At 36.7% G+C, this 24,319-nt stretch overlaps 1 protein-coding gene across 4 annotated transcripts in view; it reads right to left on the reverse strand.

The window, feature by feature from the left end:
• The window catches only part of stard8 (StAR-related lipid transfer (START) domain containing 8), a 40,768-nt gene that overhangs the window by 13,751 nt on the left and 2,698 nt on the right, over positions 1 to 24,319 (reverse strand). Inside the window, exons 1-2 of one of the 4 annotated variants that reach the window (XM_052592670.1) lie at positions 23,777 to 24,210; positions 2,400 to 2,471 (exon numbers count right to left, since the gene is read on the reverse strand). In XM_052592670.1, the coding sequence (XP_052448630.1) occupies positions 2,400 to 2,471; positions 23,777 to 23,891 (187 nt within the window). In that variant the 5' untranslated portion in view covers positions 23,892 to 24,210. Of the gene's footprint in view, positions 1 to 2,399; positions 2,472 to 17,130; positions 17,377 to 23,776; positions 24,211 to 24,319 lie in introns of those variants that run through there. The other 3 variants (XM_052592671.1, XM_052592673.1, XM_052592672.1) reach the window with 3 other exon arrangements.

Below are 24,319 nucleotides of genomic sequence, written 5' to 3' on the forward strand. Positions count from 1 at the left end.
TGAGGGTTGGGGGGTTTAGGGAAGCCTGACCGATCTGTTTGTTAATGCGGCAATTTAACCTTAAAATGCAAGTGACAACAAATGTCCTCATTTATTTTCCCAATAAATCTATTTTTATTGCCATACGGTTATTACACATAGGCCTATTTTCAAAAGCTGCAAAGAGACCAAACAAAAACCCAGCAATGACTATTGAGCTTTTAATGGAGCATCAGGGGATGATACAGAGATAAAAGTGGGAAAGTGCTGACTGTGATGCTGAAACTGGACATCAACACACAACAGAGATCGCAGAATGCCTCAGCACTGACCTATACAGAATCAGAGCAGTTATTCTGTCATCAGTCGCTGGATCAGAGTCTTGCTATTTTTTACATCACATCTTCTTTTAAAGTTATTTTTATTCAGATGTCCAGAGGATGAATGAATCCAAGTTCGCTTTGATATACATTGTTTAAAAAAAAAATCCAATACAGGACCTACGACGTGGACAGCGGGAATGTCTTGGGAACTGGCGTATCATTAATTCAGCACATCTCTGTTTCTGTCACAGCCAGCGTGGGTCAGGGCACTGCCAGCTTAGTCTGTGAGAGGCAGCAGGAAAATACACAACTCTTTCAGAGGAAGCCAAGCCGATGACAGGTGCTTGTCAGGATGCTTACATGAGACAAGTGAACGGAAGTGCTGCTGCATTTGGCTTTTACATTTTTTATCAGTGTGCAGGTGGCAGATATGATAGTTATTTGTTTTAGAGAAGCACAAGGAATTAATAAGTTTGATTAGCCATTTAAAAACAACATTAATATTATATATATATAACTGATAAATTGATAATATTAAAATTACTGAAAAACAAATAAATAAAAATAAACACTAAGAACTAAAATTAATCATGTACATCACCATATTGTGCTGTATGAAATATGGTTAATCATTTAGCAATTTGCTAAAGGTTACATTTAACATTGTTATTATTAAAAATGGAAAAATATTGCTAATATCAGCTGATAATCATTTTGGCAGCCTGTTATTATAATGCATCCCAAGTTCTGCTTTTAACTTGTAACAGCATCCTTAAAGGCAGTACTCATGCTGAGAGATGCTAAAAAACAGAAGGATGCAATACAAAACCCTGTTTGTACAGTAGTTGTTAGTCAGATTTCATTTTTGACAGGAATAAAAAGGAGGCTGCGAGTGATAAAAGTACAGCGTGTTCGAAGCATTGTAGCTGATGATACATCCTTCCAAAGGACTTGTCTTTCATTTAAAAAAAAACGATTGAAAAGACCCGCTAAAAATAGCTAAAATAGAGTTTCTGTATTTTGTTTTTTTACAGATTAGTAAAAAATAATATTTTTAATGGATTTGTATTAGTATTATCAGCATACTCTACCAACTGTACTGTAAGTTTAATGTAAGTTAATGTAACTGTACTGTAAGTTAATTTAAGCATCACAATTTTGGGATTTGCTAAAGATTGCATTTAACGGTGTTATTAAAATATTAGTACCGTATTTTAAAAGATTTGATTTAAGAGAGTATTAGATGACAGTTGTCAAAGGTAATCCAAATGTGAAATATCTAAATGTTTACATTGTGCATGCCTAGTGTCACACAAAGCTATCACACAGTTTAAGAAGACTTGGAATAAAGTTGTGAAATATGAATAACTTTTATAACACTTTGTGCTTTATTTTTTGCCATTGTGGAACTTGAAAGCACCTGTCCTCATTCACTATCATTATATGGAAAACAGGTGACCGGGAAATTCTTTTACATTCCGTGGAAGAAAGTAAATCAGAGGGTTTGGACTGACATGAGGATGAGTAACTGATGACAGAATTATTATAATTATTTTTTTTCGATTTGAGTCTGCAAATTATTTAAAACTAAAATTGATTTCTCCCAGAATTATTTCTGTTTCTATTACCCGTTAACTGAGCAAGCATGAACTTTCCAGATTTGTTAAACATTAGTTTATGTGAAATGGCACAAATCAGTCTCTGGTTGGTTATGGGGCAGGCCAGCAGGACTAAAATAAGCTCTGAAAGCACCTGTGTTGGCTGCTTCAGAGCAGTGCTGTGAAACTCATACTGGTTCAGCATGGCTTTACACAACCCAGAAGGGATCTGAACCAAAAGCCATCGCATGAATTTCTCCAATCACTAAGCCTCAAACAAAATAATACTGAAGCTTTCACATCCATTCAGTCATGGACATGAACAGAAACAAAGTGGGAGGGAGGATCTCTGCACCTTTCTAAAGCAACAATATGGAGGGAAACCAGAAGAAAAAAATGAGTCACACAAAGGAGCAGAGCTAATGGGCATAAGAAAGAGACAGATATGGTGTGGAAATGGAGAGATGAGTGGACTTTTGTAGGATGAGTTCTGAATTACCTTCATACAGCTGAGCATACTGAGGAAACCCTGCTGCTCTGAGCCAGTCACAGGCCTCCTTCGCCTCCAGCTCTGAAAAAGTAAAAGAGTGAAATTAGATAATATACTCTTTCAGTAGGGTTAATTCAAGAAAATGACAAAATTAATGAAAAAGACATTAGCACAAATAAATACAAAAAGGACGAGCCCACATTTTGTTGTTACAACATGTGCCTCCAAAATGCCCCAAAAAAGAAAGGTACACATACAAATAAACTCTGATTTATTAACAAAATATAAAAAAATGAAACAAACGAGCGCTTATGTAACCATCAGTAAAGTCAGTGGTGTAGTGTAATGCTGGCCGCACACTAGACCATTTTAATAGTCTGGGCTGATTTTAAGCCTGATTTGCATCCCTAAATGATCAGGGGGTGTGGCCCAATTCGCGGCTTTTCGCAGACAATTTTTTGTCCAAAAATATACTCTATGTGGTATGATAATTTATCTGCTCCCAATCGAGTTGGAGCATCGATGAACTGACCCTTGATCGGGCTGCCTCTGACGTGATCCCCACAATAGCCAATAAGAGCGAGCAAAGTGTCACCAACCGGATGTTTCATGCTTCTATAGCTCAAACTTAGTAGCCACAAACATGCCACGAAAGCATAGAACGTCATCCATATTCTTTTTTATATTTCCTTTTTCACTGTGAAACAGAACACGGGCCAGGAGAGCCAGCTGACAATGTTGATTGTCCTATTTGTTTTTCCTGTCTAGTCACGTTTGATCTTGCGAGCCTCCGTGAGATCAAGTGTCACTGTGAAATCGTTCCTACAATCATCAAGTGTGTGGTCTCGTGGTCTGCTCGAATCATCTAGTGTGTGTGTGTTCAGAGGATTAAAAGGCTAAAAATCACTTTTGGGGGGGGTTGGGGTTGATCAACGCACACCAGATTGTCACTAGATCATCATTCTTCATAGAAATGTATCATTCTATCAATCATTATCACTTGATTAAAATAAAACCAGAATCAGACTTGATTTCTTTACCATTTCATTACGTAAAAGAGCTTCCCCCTTGGTCCGTTCAGCACTGGGCCTGGTGCGACCACACCAAAAGAACCCCACTTAGGGTGACCCTGATCCCACCTAACATTAAAGTATTTAAATAAACTTTTATAATGCAATAATTAAACATTCAATCTTAAAATGAAGAAACAACATAAAAACAGTATATATTTAACATTTGTTTTTACTGAAGGCGAGTATAACTAATACGAATACTACTACTGGTGTCTCTGTGAAATAGTTTTCCCCGCTAATATTTAACCATTGACTATAGCCATTCAACATTACAGTATAATTGAGAACTTTCCATTTTAACATTTAAATAACTTCTAACTTAAACTTAAAACATTCTTCACATTAGGGCTGCACAATATTTAATAGGAATCCTGTCAGTAAAGCTGGTTCTGTAATAAGCAGTAAATCTCCATCACCTTCGCAAAACATTATCATATTTTGCGCAGCTCGTAAGTTACAACGACTTCACATTAACCCATTATAAAAAAAAATACATATTTACCTGTGCCCTTCAGCAAGTAGGAAATAAAGTTATCAATAGACATGTGCAGGTATTCGGTAATGAGATGTATGACGGTAATGAATATGCACAAAATTGTTATTGTGGGCACTTCTAGATACCGTGAATAATAATATATATGATAAATTATTCAGAATTTGGAATGCATTTTAAGAATAATATTCTCATCAACTTGTCAAAATGCAGAATTTCTAAAACATATTTAAATAATTTTAAATAGCCATTCAGATTTTGTGGATTTCCTATGGTGTTCATCACAGCATCAAAACTGAATATTAAGATATATTAAACGTAAATATTTAGGCTAAATACGCCATTTATTCTCAAACTTTTTTTCCATTTTAATCTGGACTACAATATGCCCTAGATATTGTCTGAAAGTGTTTTGATTCTTTATTGTTCATTCACACTTTACATCAGGTTACACTTCATTAGTTAACATTAATTCATTAGTTAACAAAGTGCCAATAAAAAAAAAATCTTCTGAAGATTCATTAGCAATTAGCAATTTATTGCAACAGGAAAATTTGATACTGGCATATCCCTAGTTATCAAACACTAAATTGCAAGTTAAATAAAGACTTATCCTATTAATCCTATTTAAGCTGAAAAAGTTCTTGATTTCCTCTTTTTTTCTTTTGTTCTATGATTAACAGACATCACAGCAGCTGGGCTACAGTAGTTTACACAGTAACTGCAATGTAAACTACTGTTTACTTGCATTAATTGACTGACTTGATGGCCAGACCTCAAGCAAACATAAAACAAACTAAAGTGACTTGCCCTGAGAAAATCAATCCTGACATTAAAGTTTCTCATCTGCCTCCATCTGGACACTATCCACTAAATCGGAGATGCAATGAAACCGATCCCATTATCATCTCATTAAAAACATGATTTAAAGCTGTCAGAAGCAGTAGTATTTCTACACAGGAATTAAAATAAAAGAGAAGGAGATAGCCAGAGAGAAAATGGGAGATTCCTCATGTCATTAATATTCCAGTAGTGAACTCCATCATTAGATTTACCAGGGCACAAGAGAAATTACCCACTTCATGTTTTAGGAGCCAATGAAAGCTCTTTGATTTTGTTGGTGTCTGAGTGACAGAACAAATCAGTTTAAAAAGCACTAGTAAACACACTAAATATTCTCCTATATCAGTAATTTGCCTAGAAAGTATTGAGGTACTGTTTGATGTACATTTGGGGAAGGAGCGAAGGAGTTTTCAAATTGAATAAAGTGATTTGGAATTGGATAGCAAAAAATGGGGATTTATTTTGCTGAAACTAATAAGCCAGACAGAGTGTAAAATATATGAGTGGTACATCAGAATATGCATTTAATGAAACCGTGATTAACTTGAAATGTTGTCCTCTAAAATGTCAAAAACGCTTTTCTCTTTGTGCAGTACAAACAACAATTTGAGAATTTCTTAAGTAGGCCACATTAGCATAAAACTTCTAAGTGTACACCATTAACATCTGGGAAACTATCAAATCCATGCATGCACTGACTAGATAGCCAATGACAATGCTGTGTGAGGCAAGACGTAGGAAACCAACATTTCTCAACAGAATAACTGTCAATCAAAACAGTAGCTTTGGCACAATCTTGACGTTATGACTATTAATATAAAAAAAGTGATAATTTATAGGCGTTTAATCCATGTGAGCCAAAACAAATCCAAAACAATAATAGACGGCTTGCAGATGTTGTCAGTAACAGTCTTTGTATTCATACGCAGACTGAGCTGATATGGCTGTCAGGGTGAGTTGGGCTCTGAAACTCAGGGCTTTTTATAAAAGCAGGCTGCCTGAAAGCCCTTAAAGACAATCTCTGGCTCACTGGAATAGATATGGATGAAATGACATTCTAAAATATATCATATTACACAAACAGCCTAAAAAGATCATTTCCATTTACAACAAAAGCACAAGGAAATGAAGGTGAAAAGTGAAGAGTAAAACAATAGTGTTTTTTTCCCAAAGTTGCTGGACACCAAATGCAAATTTATAGTTTCAAATGTCAGGAGAACTCCGAAATGTCAGATGTCAAAATGTTTGCGTAAATCTGCATGTGCATATGAACACAAATGGTCACGTACAAACACTTTTCATTGCTGTGATCAGATCAGCTTTGTCCGTTTCCTTCCTCAATGCTCTGCCCCTTCAGCATTCCAGAACTCCCTGACTCCCAGCAGTGCTTTGGGATTTTCCCCCCCAGACGCCGACATTTCTACTGCCTCTAGATCACACACTTAAAGTAAAACACACTGTCTAACACCATTCACATGTCGCTTTCCATCAACAAATATGATATGTGGCATGTGAAGAGTTGCATAAGTATGAGCTTTACAGAACTCAATAACTGTAACAGAAGACTTTGCAGTTTAACTGGTTTACAGTATTTCAAGATTTAAATTGGATTCTTTGTTTCTTATTGAAATTAACAAAACACAAAGCTTACAGCGATTACTGGATAGGATCATGCATCAACTGGAAATACCATAGCTTTTAAAATCTATCAAAATTAAAATGTTTTTTGGACATCCAAAAATACCCCACACTGCTGATTTGAATGTAATTTTTCAGCGAGGGATGGAGATTGGTGGTATAAGCCTTGGTTCTCTCTGATATCTTCTTTGCTTCATACATATGTGACACTAGCTGACAAATCTGACAGACATTTGAGGAGGAAAGGATTTCTGTACATGCTCTTGACATTTCCTATCCGGATAATTTTTTTCAAATATCGTAAATAAGAAAATGTACATAGTATAAAAAACATAAATTTTCAATTATAATACCATGACATTTCCCAGAAGCCGGTATACCACTGCTACTGAATTTGAGTTATTCATCATTAGATTACATTTTTTCTTCATGTCACCAACCAACAGTTAATACTATTTTATTAGTAAGTTCAGGAATAGTCAATGGTAAAAAAAGAGATTCACAGAGAACATCAAGACAGGCATAAAACATGAACACTCCTGTAGCCTCTTCTCATCTCAGGAAAGATGGAAACCCCCTAAAGTAAAGTTTCTTTTCCCTCTCCTTCTCCACTACCCCTCCCTCCCGTTTCCTTATGCCACCCCCTCCGGTCAATAAACAGGAAGTCCAAAGCGTTATAGTATAAAAATGAAAAATTAGTGGCTAATGGGTGGGGGTTCTGTGGCTTAGCATGATGACTGAGAATTACATTTTAACTTACTATAATTCTCCTCGCCTAGTAAAATCTCAGAGCATAATAAATTTATGATGTTCTTCCGTGTGTGCAGGACACATTTGAGAAAGCTCAAAGTGACAGCAGGGCAGAGATGGTCATCTGTGCTCAAAAAAGTGGGTTTCCCGACCATAGTGGCCCTCACAAACATCTTTTTGTGAGGCTGATTTAATAACACACATTGTTTTGTACTGCAGATGTTAAACTCATGAATTCTTAAAGATTATAAGATTTTATTAATTTATTAGGGGTGTAAGAAAATATCAATACATGTATGGCGATATTTTGTTAGGTGATACTGTATCAATTCTCAAAAAAGGTAATAATCGATAAAAAAAAAATATATATATATTTTTTTTTAAAAGACTAGATGCCAGTCTTCATCTCTGAACAAATCCTGAGTGACAGGAAATACTAGCATTACAGCACGCCACTAATGTTAACGCTAATGTAGTTTGCTGCTAGTAATGGAGGGTGAAAGAATTTTCCCAGTTCATGTTTCGGTGTACAAAGTTGAAGTGTGCCGTCAATTGGCTTTGTGTTGACGTCCACCACGGGACCGTGGCGCTGTCACTGCCTCGGTTCTGCCGCTTGCCGTGACCCGTGTGAAGAGGCTCACACGGGGCACAGCCATAGTCTAGAAGGTCGCCCCGCGGCCACAGTTCTCTCTTATTTTGGGGGCATTTTGTGTATTTGGTGTGGTGCTCATGTTGCAGTTTTCGAAGGAAAAGTTAGTAAGATGTTTGACACTCATTAGACATTCATTTTTTTGCCAATACTCTTTGTGGCTGTTATGTTTTGTTCCCAAACTATCTCAGATAGTCACAAATGTTGCACAAGGCTTAATTTCTAGGGGGAATATTTTTAAAAGACAAATAAAAAAAGCATTTAAATTAATTAAACAATTTTAACTGTGAGACACAATATAAAACCAAAACCAAAACTAAAAATGTTCGGAAAACATCCCTGTTATTGCACAAATAATAATAATAATAATAATAATAATAATAGTTCCGTTTTTTTAATTACCGTTTTATGTTTTATAATAATTTTACAACTTTTAAATGTATGCAACAATATAAATCCATTTAACAACACCATTTGATCTAGAGGTATCAAACCAACTGTAAAATATACAGAATATCATTCAGTATAATGCACAAGGCTTCATTTTTCAGATTATGCCTTTGTTTTTTTATACAGTACTGAATCAATATTTTTCACGTTTTATATACTGTATCTACTTTAATTAAACTCTGACACCATTTGAGATAAAGGCATCAAACCAACTTTAATTTATTCAGAATATTATTCTTTATAATGCACAAGCCTTGGTTTTTCAGATTTTGCCTTTATTGTTTTTATATTGTTTTATTTTATTAAAAGATGTTGCAAGCACTTTAATTTGTCCCCTTTTACTCATACTGCACAAAAAGGGGTTCAATAATGTTGAATGTTACAGGGACTGATTATTGCAAATGCAGATCTCACTGTGTTCTGGTTTTAGATTAAATAAATTTCAGATTTTAATATGGTGATCTTCTTAATGACAGCTTTCCTTACAATACAATTCCTAAAATGAGAAATATCCCAATATATCGCCTTGCTTACAGTATCGCAGTGTATTGCAATACATCGTATCACAACCCCTGTATCGTGATATGTATCGTATCGCCAGATTCTTGCCAATACACAGCCCTAATACACACACACACACACACCAAATGCAATAAAGAGACTGACACAGAAAATAAATGGCAAAAATAGGCTTCTACTGAGTTATCATTGCCAACTGCAGATGGAAAAACAAACATATAGTGCAACCAGTGTAACTTGAACAAAAAAAATATAAAATTAGACTACTATGAGCCCGTTTTAATTTTTTTTATGCATCAAAAACAGCACTACCAGTTAGCAAAGTCCCTTAAAGGTAAGTAATTTCACTTGGCTGCTATCTTCGAATTGCCTCTGGCCAGCTATTTCAGTCATGCAAGCACATCGAATTTCCCAAAGCTGTCTACCAACAAATACATTTAATATTTGAATTCACTATTGACATCTTACAACAAATTATAAATGTAGTTTCTTATGACCAAATAGCATTAAAAAATAACTACAGTGATGCATTGACTACCAATCAGCTCTTTCAATTAGTCCTTGCCATACTGTGCATACACTTCTTGCCATCTAGAAGTAATACGAGTGCACTGTCTTCATATATCTGAAGTCTTAGCTAGTCCGACTATCAACAGAATGACTCATATGGACCGGTACTTTTGAATTAATCAAACGAATGCAGCACAACCAATGTAACCTAATTCATAAACTAATGACTTTTAAGAGCTGTTTTTTTTAAAGAATCGAAAACATATATGACCAAACTAGTTACGTACTTTAAAATGAACACTTGGAGAAAATTAAAAAAAATAAAATAAACATAACCCAAATACAGCTGCATTAATCTTAAAAGAACCAATCTCAATCAAAATCAGAATAAAATGTACAGCCTGTGAATCAGATTTAAATCTGGAATTCAACAAATAGCCCTAAAAGTCTGAACAATCACATCACTATAAGTCATTACAAACCCTACAGCAAAACAAGTCTCCAAATACAACACAAAAGCTCCTGTAATTGCCTCAGGGCAGCTGCTTCATAGGCTCTTATGATACATTTCTGCTGTGTTCTCATTATGAGTGTGAACGGGATGCTAGGATATCCCTGATGACTACATCCTATATTCGCAGATCAGTAAACGCTGACAAACCTTGGGAATTGCTTGATGTTTTATAAAACAAGGATGTGCTTAAAAACTCTCTTTATTAAATTTTTCTGTAGAATGTATACTGTAGAGTTATTTCTGATAAATATTTTAAAATCAGCAAAACATTCAACATTCTGCCCAACATCTCCACTGGTTTGCAGTCTGAGACACTGACTGCGCTACATCCAGAACATCAACAGTATACAGCCCAAAGACATGTCAGCCACAGCTCTGAGCTAAATAAAGCTCGTGTGATAGAGGGAGTATCCATCATGTATCAGCATTCCTCTCACAGCGGTTTCAAAAACATGCTTTGAGGGTTAACAGCATTCATAAGTGTCTCTATGTGTTGATATGAGACCTGTATATAACAGAGCTCTAGAATCAGTCCCTTTTGACATGGCTAGCTCTTTACACTCGACACTTTAACTAAAGTGTTGTTAAAACATTGTCGTGCAGGTTAGGAAACCTTAACAGAATTTCCTTGTAAACATCAGATGTATTTGTATTCAAAAAGCACACGGATTCATAAAAACAGTGTGATATGAAGAGTTTGTAACATCACAAACTTTTGACTGAATTCATATGCTGTTTTAGTGGTATCGACGTTTAAGCGACTCCTGTGGTTTGCAAATGTAATCACAATCGACTGCACTCATATCACAAATCTGGCAAATGCAGACATCAATGCAGCGGTGAGCCAGCATGTTTTGATGTTATTTAAAATCAAGTTATCACTTGTGGTCTAAAATAATTATGTTGACAGCTGCTGTAACCTCCTGCCATTGAGCATCTGTCACTTGTTAGACCTGCAAAGAAACCAGCAAAGAATATTTTTAGACCTTAGTGCATCACTTTGGTTCATTGAATGAAAATTCAGTGAAAATGTGCATTTAAGCTAGTTTGGGGTTAAGAAGATACATTTTTTTTTTTTAAAGAAATAAATACTTTAATTGAGAGGCATTCATTTTATAATAAATACTTTCTTTTAAACTTCCTATTCATCAAGAAATCCCGACAATTAGCATCAGTTTCCACAAAAATATAAAGCAACTTTTTTCAAAATTGATAATAGTAAGAAACATTTCTTTAGCACAAAATCAGCAAATTAGAATGATTTCTGAAAGATCATGTGGCACTGAAGACTGGGGTAATGCTGCTGAAAATTCAGCTGTCAATAGAAGAAAAAAAATACATTTGTAGGGATTTCTGGATAAGATTTTATTTTTTTTCTGTCTGATCCAAGTCACTGAATATTGATTATATGCTGATACGATGTCCCGATCCAATATTTGTATTTTCCTAGTGTTTGGTCCAGACTTCAAGTACATAAGTTATACATTTATTAAAATTAGGGCTGTCAAATTATTAACATTTTTAATCAAATTAATCAGAATTTTCAGTGGATTAATCAGGATTAATCACTATTTGCAATTACACCTGAATCCTAAACATTTTTTTTCCTGAAATGCATACCAAAAGATAAATAACAGGACACAGATACATAATTTTCATGTATTGATTCATCAATATGTGGTTCTTTTTTTCTGAATTTCAAAAGTTTAACATTTACTTAGATCAAATTTACCTGAGCACTATATCAAACCATGCCATTTAACTACAGATAGTGTAAGAGTTTTAGGTGAACCAGTGGTTAAATATATCTACATATCTATGAAATTATGCATAGAGAAACTCGAAAGAATGAACTCAGAAACACAAACATGCGCCACCATCACATAAGCAGCACTCTGGGCCACAATACTTTAGGATCGATATTTTCACGTTCTGAAGGCTTCAAGTGCCAGTAAAACCAGGTAAAAATGCATATGCTTTTCCAAACAGCTGTAACTTTCGCTGCACTGCATGTAGGCGTTCTGCGCATGTGCAGTGTGAAACACAGGACGCTATAACAGGAAGAAGCTCCAGCGTATCAACTACCAAAGTCGTCTCTGTGTATCGAGCTTGGCATGAATGTATTTGAGAGTAACTGGGGTAAAACCTTAAGCTCGCCGCTGTTTTTTTACTATCTTGAGAATTCAGAGATCAACGAGACTTTCCTGACCTGAATAATTTGTCACACTGCACATGCGTGAAATGTGTTAAAAAATTTGACGTAATTAACGACAAACAACTAATTAACGTCGTTAACACGCTATTTTTGACAGCCTTAATTAAAATCAATCCAATTTACACATTAACATCTACCAATGTCTCTCTCTCTCACACAATTCTCAATATAATACTGAACCGTTCATTACGACAGCCACAGTTCTGCCTTTAATTAATTCCTGTGAGTTTTATTTCTCTCAAAGTTGCTCGTGTGTGTGTGTGCCCATGAGTTTGCATGATGAGATGAGGAATCACCTCTTCGCTTATAACAAGCTTTTGAAAAAAATAACCTGTGCCAAAGATCTTCCTTTTTACCACTTTTCTAAACCGGCTGTCCAACAAGAGAACATTATAACATGTATTTGTATTAGATTACTTATGTGAACTGATGTGGCTTATCATCACAGAATAATGCAGAAAATTTATTCTATAAATGTAAAATTCGATTAGCAATGGATTATAAATACACTTAATTTTTATGAAACTACCCAAGATGGCTTAAAGAGCACAGATAAACCATATATATTGCCACACTTGAGTGTTTATGGTTTTCATGTTTTATCATTCAAAACTTTTCTATCTTCTTTATATTCAGTTACAGTGACAGCTGGAGTCTTTGTTCTTATTAGGGATTTCCTGGAGCCTCATGTTAATTATATTAATTCTGTGATGCATATGTGGAGTTTCTGCACGAGGGCGGCCTCCGAAGACCAGAATGATTGAAACAGACATGAAATAGTCCTCAATGATAATCCTTCACTGAAAAGAACTTCAGCCAAACCATCAGCACCGCACATAAAAATGTGGTAAAAAAAAAAAGAACCGTGGGTTAACTATATTGTTGCTTTCCATCTAATTATTTATTATTAATAAAGTCAAAAATCCTTGAGAGCAACTTGGGACATCCCTAGGCATTTTAAAATATACTGAAATATAACTTTTTTTATATTTCACAATAGTGCTGTGATTACATATATAAATTCAGCCACCTTTCAAAAACATTTTTATAATATAAATAAAAATAAAACTGAACAGTGGTGTATGTGCATTTATTAAAACATTACATACCGTTGCCGCTAAAATCTCATCATTGCTTTTTCACACAAGATTCTTACTGTAATATCTCACTGATCCCTGCGATGTATTGACTGCATTACTGCCTCAATTTTGGCAACAAAAAGTTCACCAAAGTGAGAACAAGCACTGGGGAATGCAGGTGATTGCAACAGAATGAATCAGGATGTCTGGCACTGTGAATGTGTGTGATGTGTATGTGTCCCTTCAGGGCATGCTGTAGAAAGAACATGTTCACGTTGTCAGGTGCTCGACAGCTTTAGTTAAGAATATTTACATTCAAATACACGGTTCTGCCTCCAATTTTTTAAAAATCTTTTTTTTTACTTTACGAACAACTTAAAAGTGTGTTTAAAAGGGAAAACACTAATCACCCACGTCATTCCCAACATGTGGAACACAAATAAAAACGTTTTTTATCCATAGAGTGAAAGTTAGAGTAACTCAAAACAACAGAGGAGCCCACGACTTTCATTGCATAGTCACAAAAAAAAAGAAAAGAAAAAAAAAAATCTGTTTTATACTGCTAGAATGCCCAGTCAACATTTACAGAACTCAGCGCTATTTGCCTTGTACAATTAAGGTCACATTATTATTACTGGCCAGAAGAAACCAGGTGGTCAGTGTACTGAAATTCAAAATATGTTTTACTGATCGAGACAGCAGTTATTCAAATGATAAAGCATTATACCCTGGAATGTATCCAGACAGCACTTTCAGCATTTCAAAGAGTTGATTCAGGTTCCTGTATCACAGTGGTAAATGAATTTAGCATTTTGTTCAGCATGAATTTTGAGGGTGTATTTGCAATGATAACTGATTTGCATAATTCCTTTGGGAACAAAGGAACTGAAAAAAGAAAAAAAAAAGAGGAAATTCATTCTTGGCGAATTCCCCCACAATACTATCAAATAACCTTGACAACACCCAATTTTGAAAACTCACCTGAACATTAAGTTCTCAAAAGAAAGTGAAATTCAATTTCTTTTAACTACTTTGCCAAAGTCAACTCTCTCCTAGTACTAGCACATCATGCATACTGAAGTGGATTAAGCTGCAGCATTTGCACTATATGCTACATAGTGATAGTGTGAAGTGACATTCAGCCAAGTATGGTTACCCATACTCAGAATTCGTGCTCTGCATTTAACTCATCCAAAGTGCACACACACACACACACACACACACACTCACACTCACTGTGAACACACACCCGGAGCAGTGGGCAGCCATTTGCGGCGCCCGGGGAGCAGTTGGGGGTTCAGTGCCTTGCTCAAGGGCACCTAAGTCGTGATATTGAGGGTGGAGAGAGCACTGTACATGCACTCCCCCCACCTACAATTCTTTCCGGGCCAGAGACTCGAACTCACAACCTTTCGATTGGGAGTCCGACTCTCTAACCATTAGGCCACAACTTACAAATTACCTTCATACCAACTAAAATGTTCAAAAATTCAGAACAAGCGGAGACAGAATTTATACAGCTATTTTTGAACCTCATTTTATGAAGAATGGAAATCTGGATTAGTGCAAAATACAAAATACCAATAACTAACAGTTGAAATAAACACTGCGTGATTAATAAGATACCTGCCCACTCACTCGCTCACTGTGTCTCGGCTTCAAACCACACACAGAGCGGCACTGAGCGGGTGAGAGTGATTTGTTGTAAACCTGGGTAATCCCTGCTGCATCAACAAAATAAACCAGAATTAGGCTGAGAAGCATTTGAAGCAATGAAAACCCTGAAGCAGAAGAGGAAAACACTACTAAATGCTCCCACAGGAGCGGAGCGAGCAGAAAGAAAGCACTTCATCTCATTTTGAATGCGTGTTGAGTGTGTGTGAGACGGGGGAGTGACCTTTAGTAAATTGAATGTAGTGTAAACCTGCTGTGTGCTGGGAGGGAGCCTTACTTCATTCTCTGCATGTGTGAAAGTGTGTGCTTCTTGACCTGCTGTGGCCTACCATAAGCAGATGGTTGAAGATGACCAAACTGATGTTGTGTGTGAGAGCGCCAAAGCGAATGAGCGAGATGCAATCAAATTATGCCCCCATTTGGAAGTGGCCAGAGGTGAATGGTTTCATCACTGCTCGCTTATAAGAATAACTATATAAACCGAAAAATGGTAATGATGTTGCATGACTGCATTACTGTTTGATCTGTTGCTACAGACATAAAAACAACAAACAATATATATATATATATATATATATATATATATATATATATATATATATATATATATATATATATATATATATATATATATATATATATATATATATATATATATATATATATATATATATATATATAAAGAGGACGACAAAGCAGTTTGTGGCTACTACTGCTGAACAAAATCATGCCACTGACGAGAGACAAATAAGAAACACCCGATGAAAAACAAGTCAAACTCAGTCTCCACTGATTGGATCCCTAACAAAGCCTCTGTCTGTCTTCAGTGTTCCTGAAGGGGTTTTGGTTGGAAGCAAACCACATTCAGGTCAGTGCCTTAACTAGGCCACTCCAGTGACTATTTCAAGAGGTCTTCTGACTTATCTCGTAATGTGCTAGTGTACATCTTTGATCATTCTTGTATCTCTGATGAAAATGAAAGGTCACAGACATGTCCAGAGGATCATCAGGAAAACTCTGCGACTTTTGAGAAATGAACTAAGAAGCCTCTGTTTCTGAAAAGACTCAGTGTTTCGAAAGAGGCTGCATTTTGAAGAGTGCCTGTGCATTTCTGAAGAGCCCCTGTGTTCTTCAGAGGAGTTTCTGAGGGGTCTCCACCCTTTCCACAGAGTTTCGCTATGTTCCCAAAAAACATAACTGCACTTGTGAACAAGCTGCTGTGGAGTTCTGGATATTTATGGTACACGACTGATTCTTCATGAATTTAGACATCTATCTGAAGAGAAACAGATCACACCCTCACAAGCTGTTAAAGGAATAGTCCAACCAAAAATGAACATTTTGTCATCATTTACTCACCTCATGTCATTCCAATCCTGTATGACGTTTTCTTCTATGAAACATGAAAGAAGATATTTTGAGAAATGTTTCAGTGGTTCTTGTTAATTACAATGGACGTCAACAGTAACCAAAAACACTTGAGAACATTCTTCAAAATATCTTTAGTTTTTTCAAGAAGAAAGTCATACAGGTTTGGAGCGACATGGGGATGAGTAAATGATGACAATCAAAACTATGTCATGAACACGTTCTTGGCTTTGTTTTGAGCTCATATCAGTCCGTTTAAGATGTTCAAATCTAAGTAAGTAAAATGCTTTTAGACAAAAGCATCTGCTACATGAATAAAATAGCATCTGAGAAGTGTGTGTTTGTGTTTGGGGAAGGAAATGTTTTCTGTGCTCTAGCTGTGTGTGTGTGTTTGGCTGAATACACCTCATTGTTCTTAGCGGTTCTCTGGCTTCTTCCCACAATCCCAGAGTCCACCTCCACTTACCCCAATTACACTTCTCCTCTTCTTCGACCAATCCTGTTTATGCCTCTCTTTCTCCTCTTACACTTCTCCTCTCATTCACCCAACAAACAAATAAATGTATTATTAACATTCTTTACTGACTGACATTAGGTTCAGGGTACAAAGGTCAAATTCTCATGAAACCCTTTGTGTCAGAAGCAGTGCTGCACTTCCACGGCAGCTATTAAACACATTAGTCTCAATCCATACTCATGGAAATACACACACATGATTGCAATGACATAAGAAATTCTCCTACAATCCACAGCAGGGGTTTTCCAAATGGGGTTGGGGAACACAAGGAGGTGTTAGGGGGTCTGGAGGAAGGTCCAGAGAAAAATAGTGTATAAATAAAAAAATGAATGTGTTAAATCACTATCTCGGAGTTCTGAATCAAATCACACTAGCCAACAACCCATAGGCACTTAGTATGGAGACCAGAGCCAGATGCACTGAAGAATAAAGTGAGGTTAAAACTCACCGTGACCCTTTCGATGCTGTAGGGATGACCTCTCCATTCTAACCACTTAAACACCACAGTGGTCCAACATTACGCGTTAACCTTCAAGAGACACAGAAAAGTGCCTGCAACAGCCATTCAAACACTTACAACCTGCCTAAAACCAACATACGCTCATACATTTCCAAAAGGTCCAAACAGAAAAGTATTTTTTTTATCCAGACAAGGCCATAGCAAAGAGTCACGTTTAACCAAATCGTCTCTGAGAAGCTGAGCAGGATCTGATTTACTCTGTGGCGTCAGTATCCTGAGAGGGAGGGATTGGGGGGGGGGGGCTTCCTTCCCACCCCCCCACCTATTTACACCATCTGGTTCCTGAGACCAAATGTTCGGCCCTCCAAAACTCCTCCTCCACGTACCACACTACAGTCTGTGTGTTCTTGTGAGCCTCAGCATGCCAAACAAGCTCAAGCCCCATAATCCAGACGGCCTGACATTGGCCTTTTTAGGGCTGTGTGTTAGGCCCTGAGGGACTGTTAGGTGGTTCATAAAGTTATTACATTTGGTGAAGTATAACTTCACAACCAGTCCAAAGCCCAGCTGCCAACCTGCGACAATCAGACAAGGTGTTTACATGTGCGTTTCGGTGAGTTACTGTGCTGAACATAGTGGTGCTGGATGTAGACAAAAAAAAAATATCAAGGGACAGGACTTGTGAATAGCAGAGAGAGAAGCCCAACTGATGCTGGTATGATGCACATAATACACCAGGGAGTGCTGGCCGATATGCTCCATAGACATATTCTATCCTTAGCCTGTGAGATCGCTGATGCATGATATTATCATGCCAATTTAATTATTCACTTACTTTGATTCAGAGCCAGAGAATGAACCAACTCAAGGGTATTCCCAAAAGCAGCCTAATGTTAAACTACACATTATCTTTTTAGTCAAGTGGCATATAGATGTTGTATCATAAAATATTTTTAATATGACTGAATCTGTATTTAACATAATAATAAAAAACAAAAAACATTGTAAGTTACAAATGAACTTAATTATTATCCTTAATTAGAGATTGGGGGAGGTGTGCCTGAAGCGTGAATCCTTATAAGGGAAAACAACTAACACTGTGTCTACACTGGATGCGAGTGGTGCGGCGCGACAAAATACTTTAGAACCACCGATCTATAATAGAGATTCATTATATATAGATCAGTAATGCTCTCGACACTGGATGCGGCGTGGCATGACACCACACACCCTGACAGTAAACTGCTGCTGCGTTCCATTTATGACGTACTGACAAAAACTTCAAATGATTTTCAATGGTCCCTTTGTCGCATCCAGAGTAGACAGTCTTCCGCATCCGGTGTAGACAGTGTAAGTAGAGATGAATGAGGACGATCGCAAATGATTTCCAGATCCTCAGTACCACTGACAAACATATAATCTTATAAAATGTGTAATGTATAAACAGAGTATGTGCAATCGCAAATCTTCAAAGTTTTTATTTATCATGCATTCAAAAAGGGGCAGGCGGGGGCATCATGATGCCACCACATCACATTGAAGTGCAAATTGAAAAGTATAGATAAAACTACTTCGTTTTGATTCATACATTGTGTCCTATTTTTATTTCATTTTTGTTTTTGTTTTTATAGTGTAGCACTGAAAAATGACTGAGAGGAGTAGTTAAACAGAGCAAGTATGTACTGACTGATCAATTATGATTGGATCAAAGTTAGACAGTCTGAACAGTCATTTCCTGTTCCCTGGGATTTGCTGTCATTCCTTGGGTCCTGTGAGATTGAGAGGAAAGGAGTGGTATAGGAGAGGGAAAAGGACAGACAGTTCAGGAAACAAGGGATCAGACGGGAAAGCACAAAGGAAAATGTCACGGCACGAAAAGGGTGGGGCGCTGTCATACACGCATCACTTCCTTTTCGATGGGCCTGTTTGATGTCTATCAGCAACACGCAAACAAACTCATGCTCACACACCCCAGATACAGAAAGACAGGGTGCAAGGCAAAAGTGAAACAGAGCATGAGTAAATCACGAGTGTGAGACAGACAGACGATGTAATCTGAAAGAGGAAATGAATGACAGTGAGTGACTCAGCTTTGACCTCACATTTCCAAAAACCGATGGACACTAAAATACAAATCACTGTACACTAAAGGCAAAGTCAGCTCAATAACTGTGACAAACTGAGCAGAAGATGACCATGACAATGCGTGGAGATTGTCATTTTACATAAGTCATTGTGATCTTGTGGTACTATGCGACGAGAAGCCACATACCTGTAAATAAACTAAACTAAAACTGAAACTGAAACAGGACAATCTGCTCCCTTAAACAAACACCATCACTTTAGATATGCACATCTATTCATACACCGAGCATTAGCACACCAGCACACACACAGCCTTCTGCTACACACAGCATTTCCACTTCAAACACAAACACAGCACGACAAACATGCACGCGCACACAAAGTCTAGCAAGAAGACTAGAAAAAAAAAGTCGAAAACCGCTTCAGATTTCTTCAAATGTGTGCGTTTTTAAGCAGTGTGCGTTTAGAACTTCTTGCAAACCCAAACTATTTACTGTTGTTCAACGATCCAACATGACAAAGAGATTTATTCAATCTAAACAAGAAAAGCAAATCCAATCAAATCAAAAATGTTTACAAAAAGTCTTTTAAGGAGTTGAGACGTTCGCACAAACTCAAACGTTCTGCATGAAAATTCAGTCTGATCTTAATTCTGACCAGTGGCAGACAGGATGAATGAAAACGCTAAAACGTTAATGACAATTAGAACACATCTCTGTATTTTTTTTTAATCTGTATTAACAAATTAAAATGTTTATCTTAAATTTTCACATCAAATACTTCTCGGTGTGGATCTACCGTTAAGTCTGGGAACAAAGAACCCGTTTTTATTCCAAACATGAATTGCTAAAGAGCAACTGAACTAATGATTTACTTACTGAACCACACATTATTACTTTAATCATATCTGACATCTGAAATTACCTTGTCATTCATTTACTATTATTACATTTCTTAAGATTTCCATCCATGGAAATCAACTGGAATGAAGGAAGGAATCAATCAAACAAAGCATAAATCACTGAAACAATGAATTAAATCGATCAATCCATCTATTTATCCTAATCTACAACCATTTATTTAAAGAATTTAGTGACCAGACAAAGGAAAAAAACATGACACTTCCATTTACATAGGTAAACATAAATTGCCACAGAAACGTTAAAATACCTAGGACCATTTCACTGTACTCTCCCTATATCAAAATCACTATCATCATCTGAGATCAGCACAGCAGGCTGAAACACAAGATAACATCTGACATCCAGCATGTGGTCTGTCTACTCACCAGCCTATTTGGTCTAGAGCTCTAAGAACAGCTGTTCCTTAAGTATTTCCCTTACACACACACACACACACACACACGATGTTCCTGCATGGTCATACCTGCAGTGACCTTTCTTTAACAAGGCCTCAGAAATTCAGCACACACATACAGTGATGAGAAAGAGAGAAATATTGAAACTGTGAGAATGTCTTACATGATCAGCTTCCTCTTGCAGAGGCTTTGTGGGCTGTTTGAACTTCACTATTTGTTTTTGTTGTACTTTCATGCCCTTTTTTGTATTTATGTGTCTGTTGTGATGTGATACGCAGCTCTCACTAAGGTTCTTGTAGGGCTTCTAAAACAGTGGTTTCCTCTGTGGCATTTCACAGCTGTCTGGATGCAAATGACAAACGTTCAAAATTTCAGAGTGTCCATTCTATTTTGTCTAGACTAACTAGTGCCTGACCAAACATCCACCCAACAGTTCAAGATACAACGGAGATCTCATTCACATCAGCGTATCACTGTTTGACTTTCATATATACAAATGTATGAAATAATTAAAACAAATGTATTTCAATGTCTATTAATGTACAGACATATCATCAAATATATATTAATGGTATTTTTATGTGTTCAATACCAAAGAACGAGGAGGGGGACACGAGATGATTGCTTTTTTAAATACTTTTTGCTGGTTTTATGTCACCTCTTTTAATTGAGCTCCTGTGTTCAGTGATACAATCCCTTAAAAGCCAAAATGCTTCTCCGACACAAACGTTTTTTACTAGGACATTGTATTAAATATATGACATTTTTGGTATTGTATTCAATTAAAGTTTTTAATAGGCCTAGCTGTGCCATTTTTATAACATTTGATTGCAACTTACTAATACATTTCTGCTGAAATTTCTAATATACACAATGTTTCAAATTATTCAAAACAAGTAGCATGAAAATAAAATAAAAGTACTGATGACTTAAATATGCACCTCTCTCATAAAAGTCTACAGATCACAATAATCTCATCTCACAAGGAAAAGTAGGTGGACCAAAAGCTATTAGTCTCTCTGTTTTTTTCTGGATGTGTCAAGTTCAGTGCTAGATACAAGTAAATAAACACAAATATCCAATAAAAGTCAACCCGGCCTTTTTATTCCTGTAATAAAAGTAAAAGTTGTTTTAATGAACCAGAAAATCTTTTTTATGTTGCAACACTGGAATGGAATGCTTGCTTCCTCTCAGCTGACATTCTGCAGAGGTTACTACTGTACGTCAATCAACACCGAAAGAAACCTAGACAGAAGGACCCTCCACAAGCTCAAACCATAAAGCCACAGCTCGCTGCCTCCATTCAGAAGTGTCATATCATATTCCGCATCTTTCTGAGGGCTCCCAACATTTGAAACTAGTGGCTGAAGTTTTATTGTAAGATCTTTGTTCATTTCAGTTTGACCTTAACAGTTTGCACATTGTTTGTGAATGTACAATGCACAATGCAATAATGCTTTTAAAAGAGGCTATTATTAAATTATGATCAAGTTAAAACTAGATTGTAACTCATAACATGAACATTTAGTGAAACACAGTAAATTTAACCTAATTTTACTTGCAAAAAATGTAATTAACATGACTTTTAAAGGCACAGTGCCAAAAAATAGTCAATTTAGTTCTAAAAGTTAGAGGTAGGAAAATGTTCATTAAAAACTAAATTACAAACTAAATTATGAATTTTTAACTTAGAACTTTAAGCAAAAATACATACAAAGACACTCAAAACACTGTGTGTGTGTGTGTGTGTGGGTTTCCACCCAGCCTCAGCCCCATCCCATTTATTAGAAACACTCTGGTTAAAGATAAACCTGCTGGTCACATGCTCATCATAAGCTCATCAAACTTATCACATGAAAGAGGAAACGGTAATTCTCTGTAAAAGCATTTGAGGTCCAAAATCCTTTCCACAATTGACAAACACATTCCTGCCCTCTGGGGCAAACAATTCAACATGATAAAAGTCTACTGGAACTAACCAACTAATTCTAAAGACAGGCGTGCACTTCTAAAAAAAAGTGTTAATTACAGCAACTAAAAATCTCATTAAGATAATCACAGTCTCAATGGAAATGGCAAACTTACACGGTCATCTTTGTAATGAGATCAGCACTGTCAGACTTGTATATGAAGAGTTCAGATGCAAAAGCCTCTAAGTGCCGTTTGAAATTTTCTTCTAAAAATGAGCATTTTTATCAGGCTCCCACCTGTATAGGTTCAGTAATTTCACTTTAACGGCAATGAATAGTTTCTTTTCTTTCCCATTAAAGTAAAATAACTGAACATAAACATAGGAGCATGATGACCTTTTTGGGATTGTTATAAGACCAGAAATGTGAACACCAATGCCAGTTATGTTAATTGAAAGCAATTTCAGATTCTTTCCCTCTTTCTTTCCCCAGATAAAAGCAGTACTATGTTGATGTATATGGATAACAAACAGTGGCTGTGTCTTCAGTGGGCTACCAACTGAGATTCCGTTCTAAACAGCATTTCTGAACATCATGCATGTGTGCAGCAACTGTCTAGGTAGGAAGCTCATCTCATCATGTTTCGAGACACAGCTGGTGAGAACAGACTCGACCTGATCTGTCTCTGCCTCGCTCACGCCCAGCTCTCTGTGCATTCATTCTCCACGGTCGCGTGCGTGTGGCAGTGGGCCTCTAACAGATGAAAGGATCTCTTATTTCAGTTGCATGCAAAAACGTGGCAGCGCGTGCACACTCAAGTAACTGTATTATAGCTGACCCTACCATTTTAACATGGTAAACACAGTTTTCGCCAAAATATCATAATTACTATGCTTAAAGTGATTGTTTCAACAAAATAAATAAATCTTACTAGACTTTAAAATTAATTGTGCATTAGCCATTAAAAAGAAATACATCATGAAAATATTCTAACAACTTTTAAGGAGAATACTTATGTAATCAATGTGATGTACTCAACTTTTGGGAAGCCATGGTTACCACGGTAAATGTACGAGGGCTCCGCAATGCATGAAGGAAAGCTCAAGGGTTTACTTCGTTACTGAAATGTGCACAAAATTCCATGACATATAGTTTATAATAATGTACCAAACAAATCGGGTTTATTATTAAATTAAACGCCAATAACCCGACAGAAAGCAATCTTGGGCACACTTTCGAGCCCCTTTGAAGGTTGCTCTCTCACCCGATGCCTTAAGAATATCGAATTTTCATTAAAAAAAATACATTTTCTGTAACTTACTGTCTAACTGCCGCTGTTTCGCCTTCTTCCTGAATAAAGTCAGGGTTCTGTATGTGGATTCCATGAACTGTGAAGATAGAGATTGCGCGTGTTGGCCATTTCGGCTTTTATCCATTTCCAAACTCCTCAACTCCTTCGCCAACTCTCTCCTGACTTCTGAACTCAACTTTTAACCCCGGAATTCTTCTTTGTTAGACTCTCGAGGCGTACGAAGTCTTTGTCCTGAGACGAAGCAGAGGTTATTCGTGCTGCTCCATCACTAGCGCTATCGATGCATTTCTTTAAAAACTCTAATTAAAATAACTTTCCGTGGACGCTGCCCTGTAACCATTCAAACCGCTAAGCATCACGGGATATGAAGTCTCTTCACGTGTGCGTCTTCTGACTTTAGTAGTTTCCGTGATGACGCCAAGCGGACTTCTTCAAACAGTCCCGAGCTGTTTAAAAAAAGGATGCAATGCCTATTTGTGTGTGTGTGTGTTGATTTAGTTTTAATTATGAGGACAAACTTTAAATGACCCAGGCCAAGTCTATTACTTTTAA

Source organism: Carassius gibelio, chromosome A5 (assembly GCF_023724105.1).
Source record: "Carassius gibelio isolate Cgi1373 ecotype wild population from Czech Republic chromosome A5, carGib1.2-hapl.c, whole genome shotgun sequence".
NCBI lineage: Eukaryota > Metazoa > Chordata > Actinopteri > Cypriniformes > Cyprinidae > Carassius > Carassius gibelio.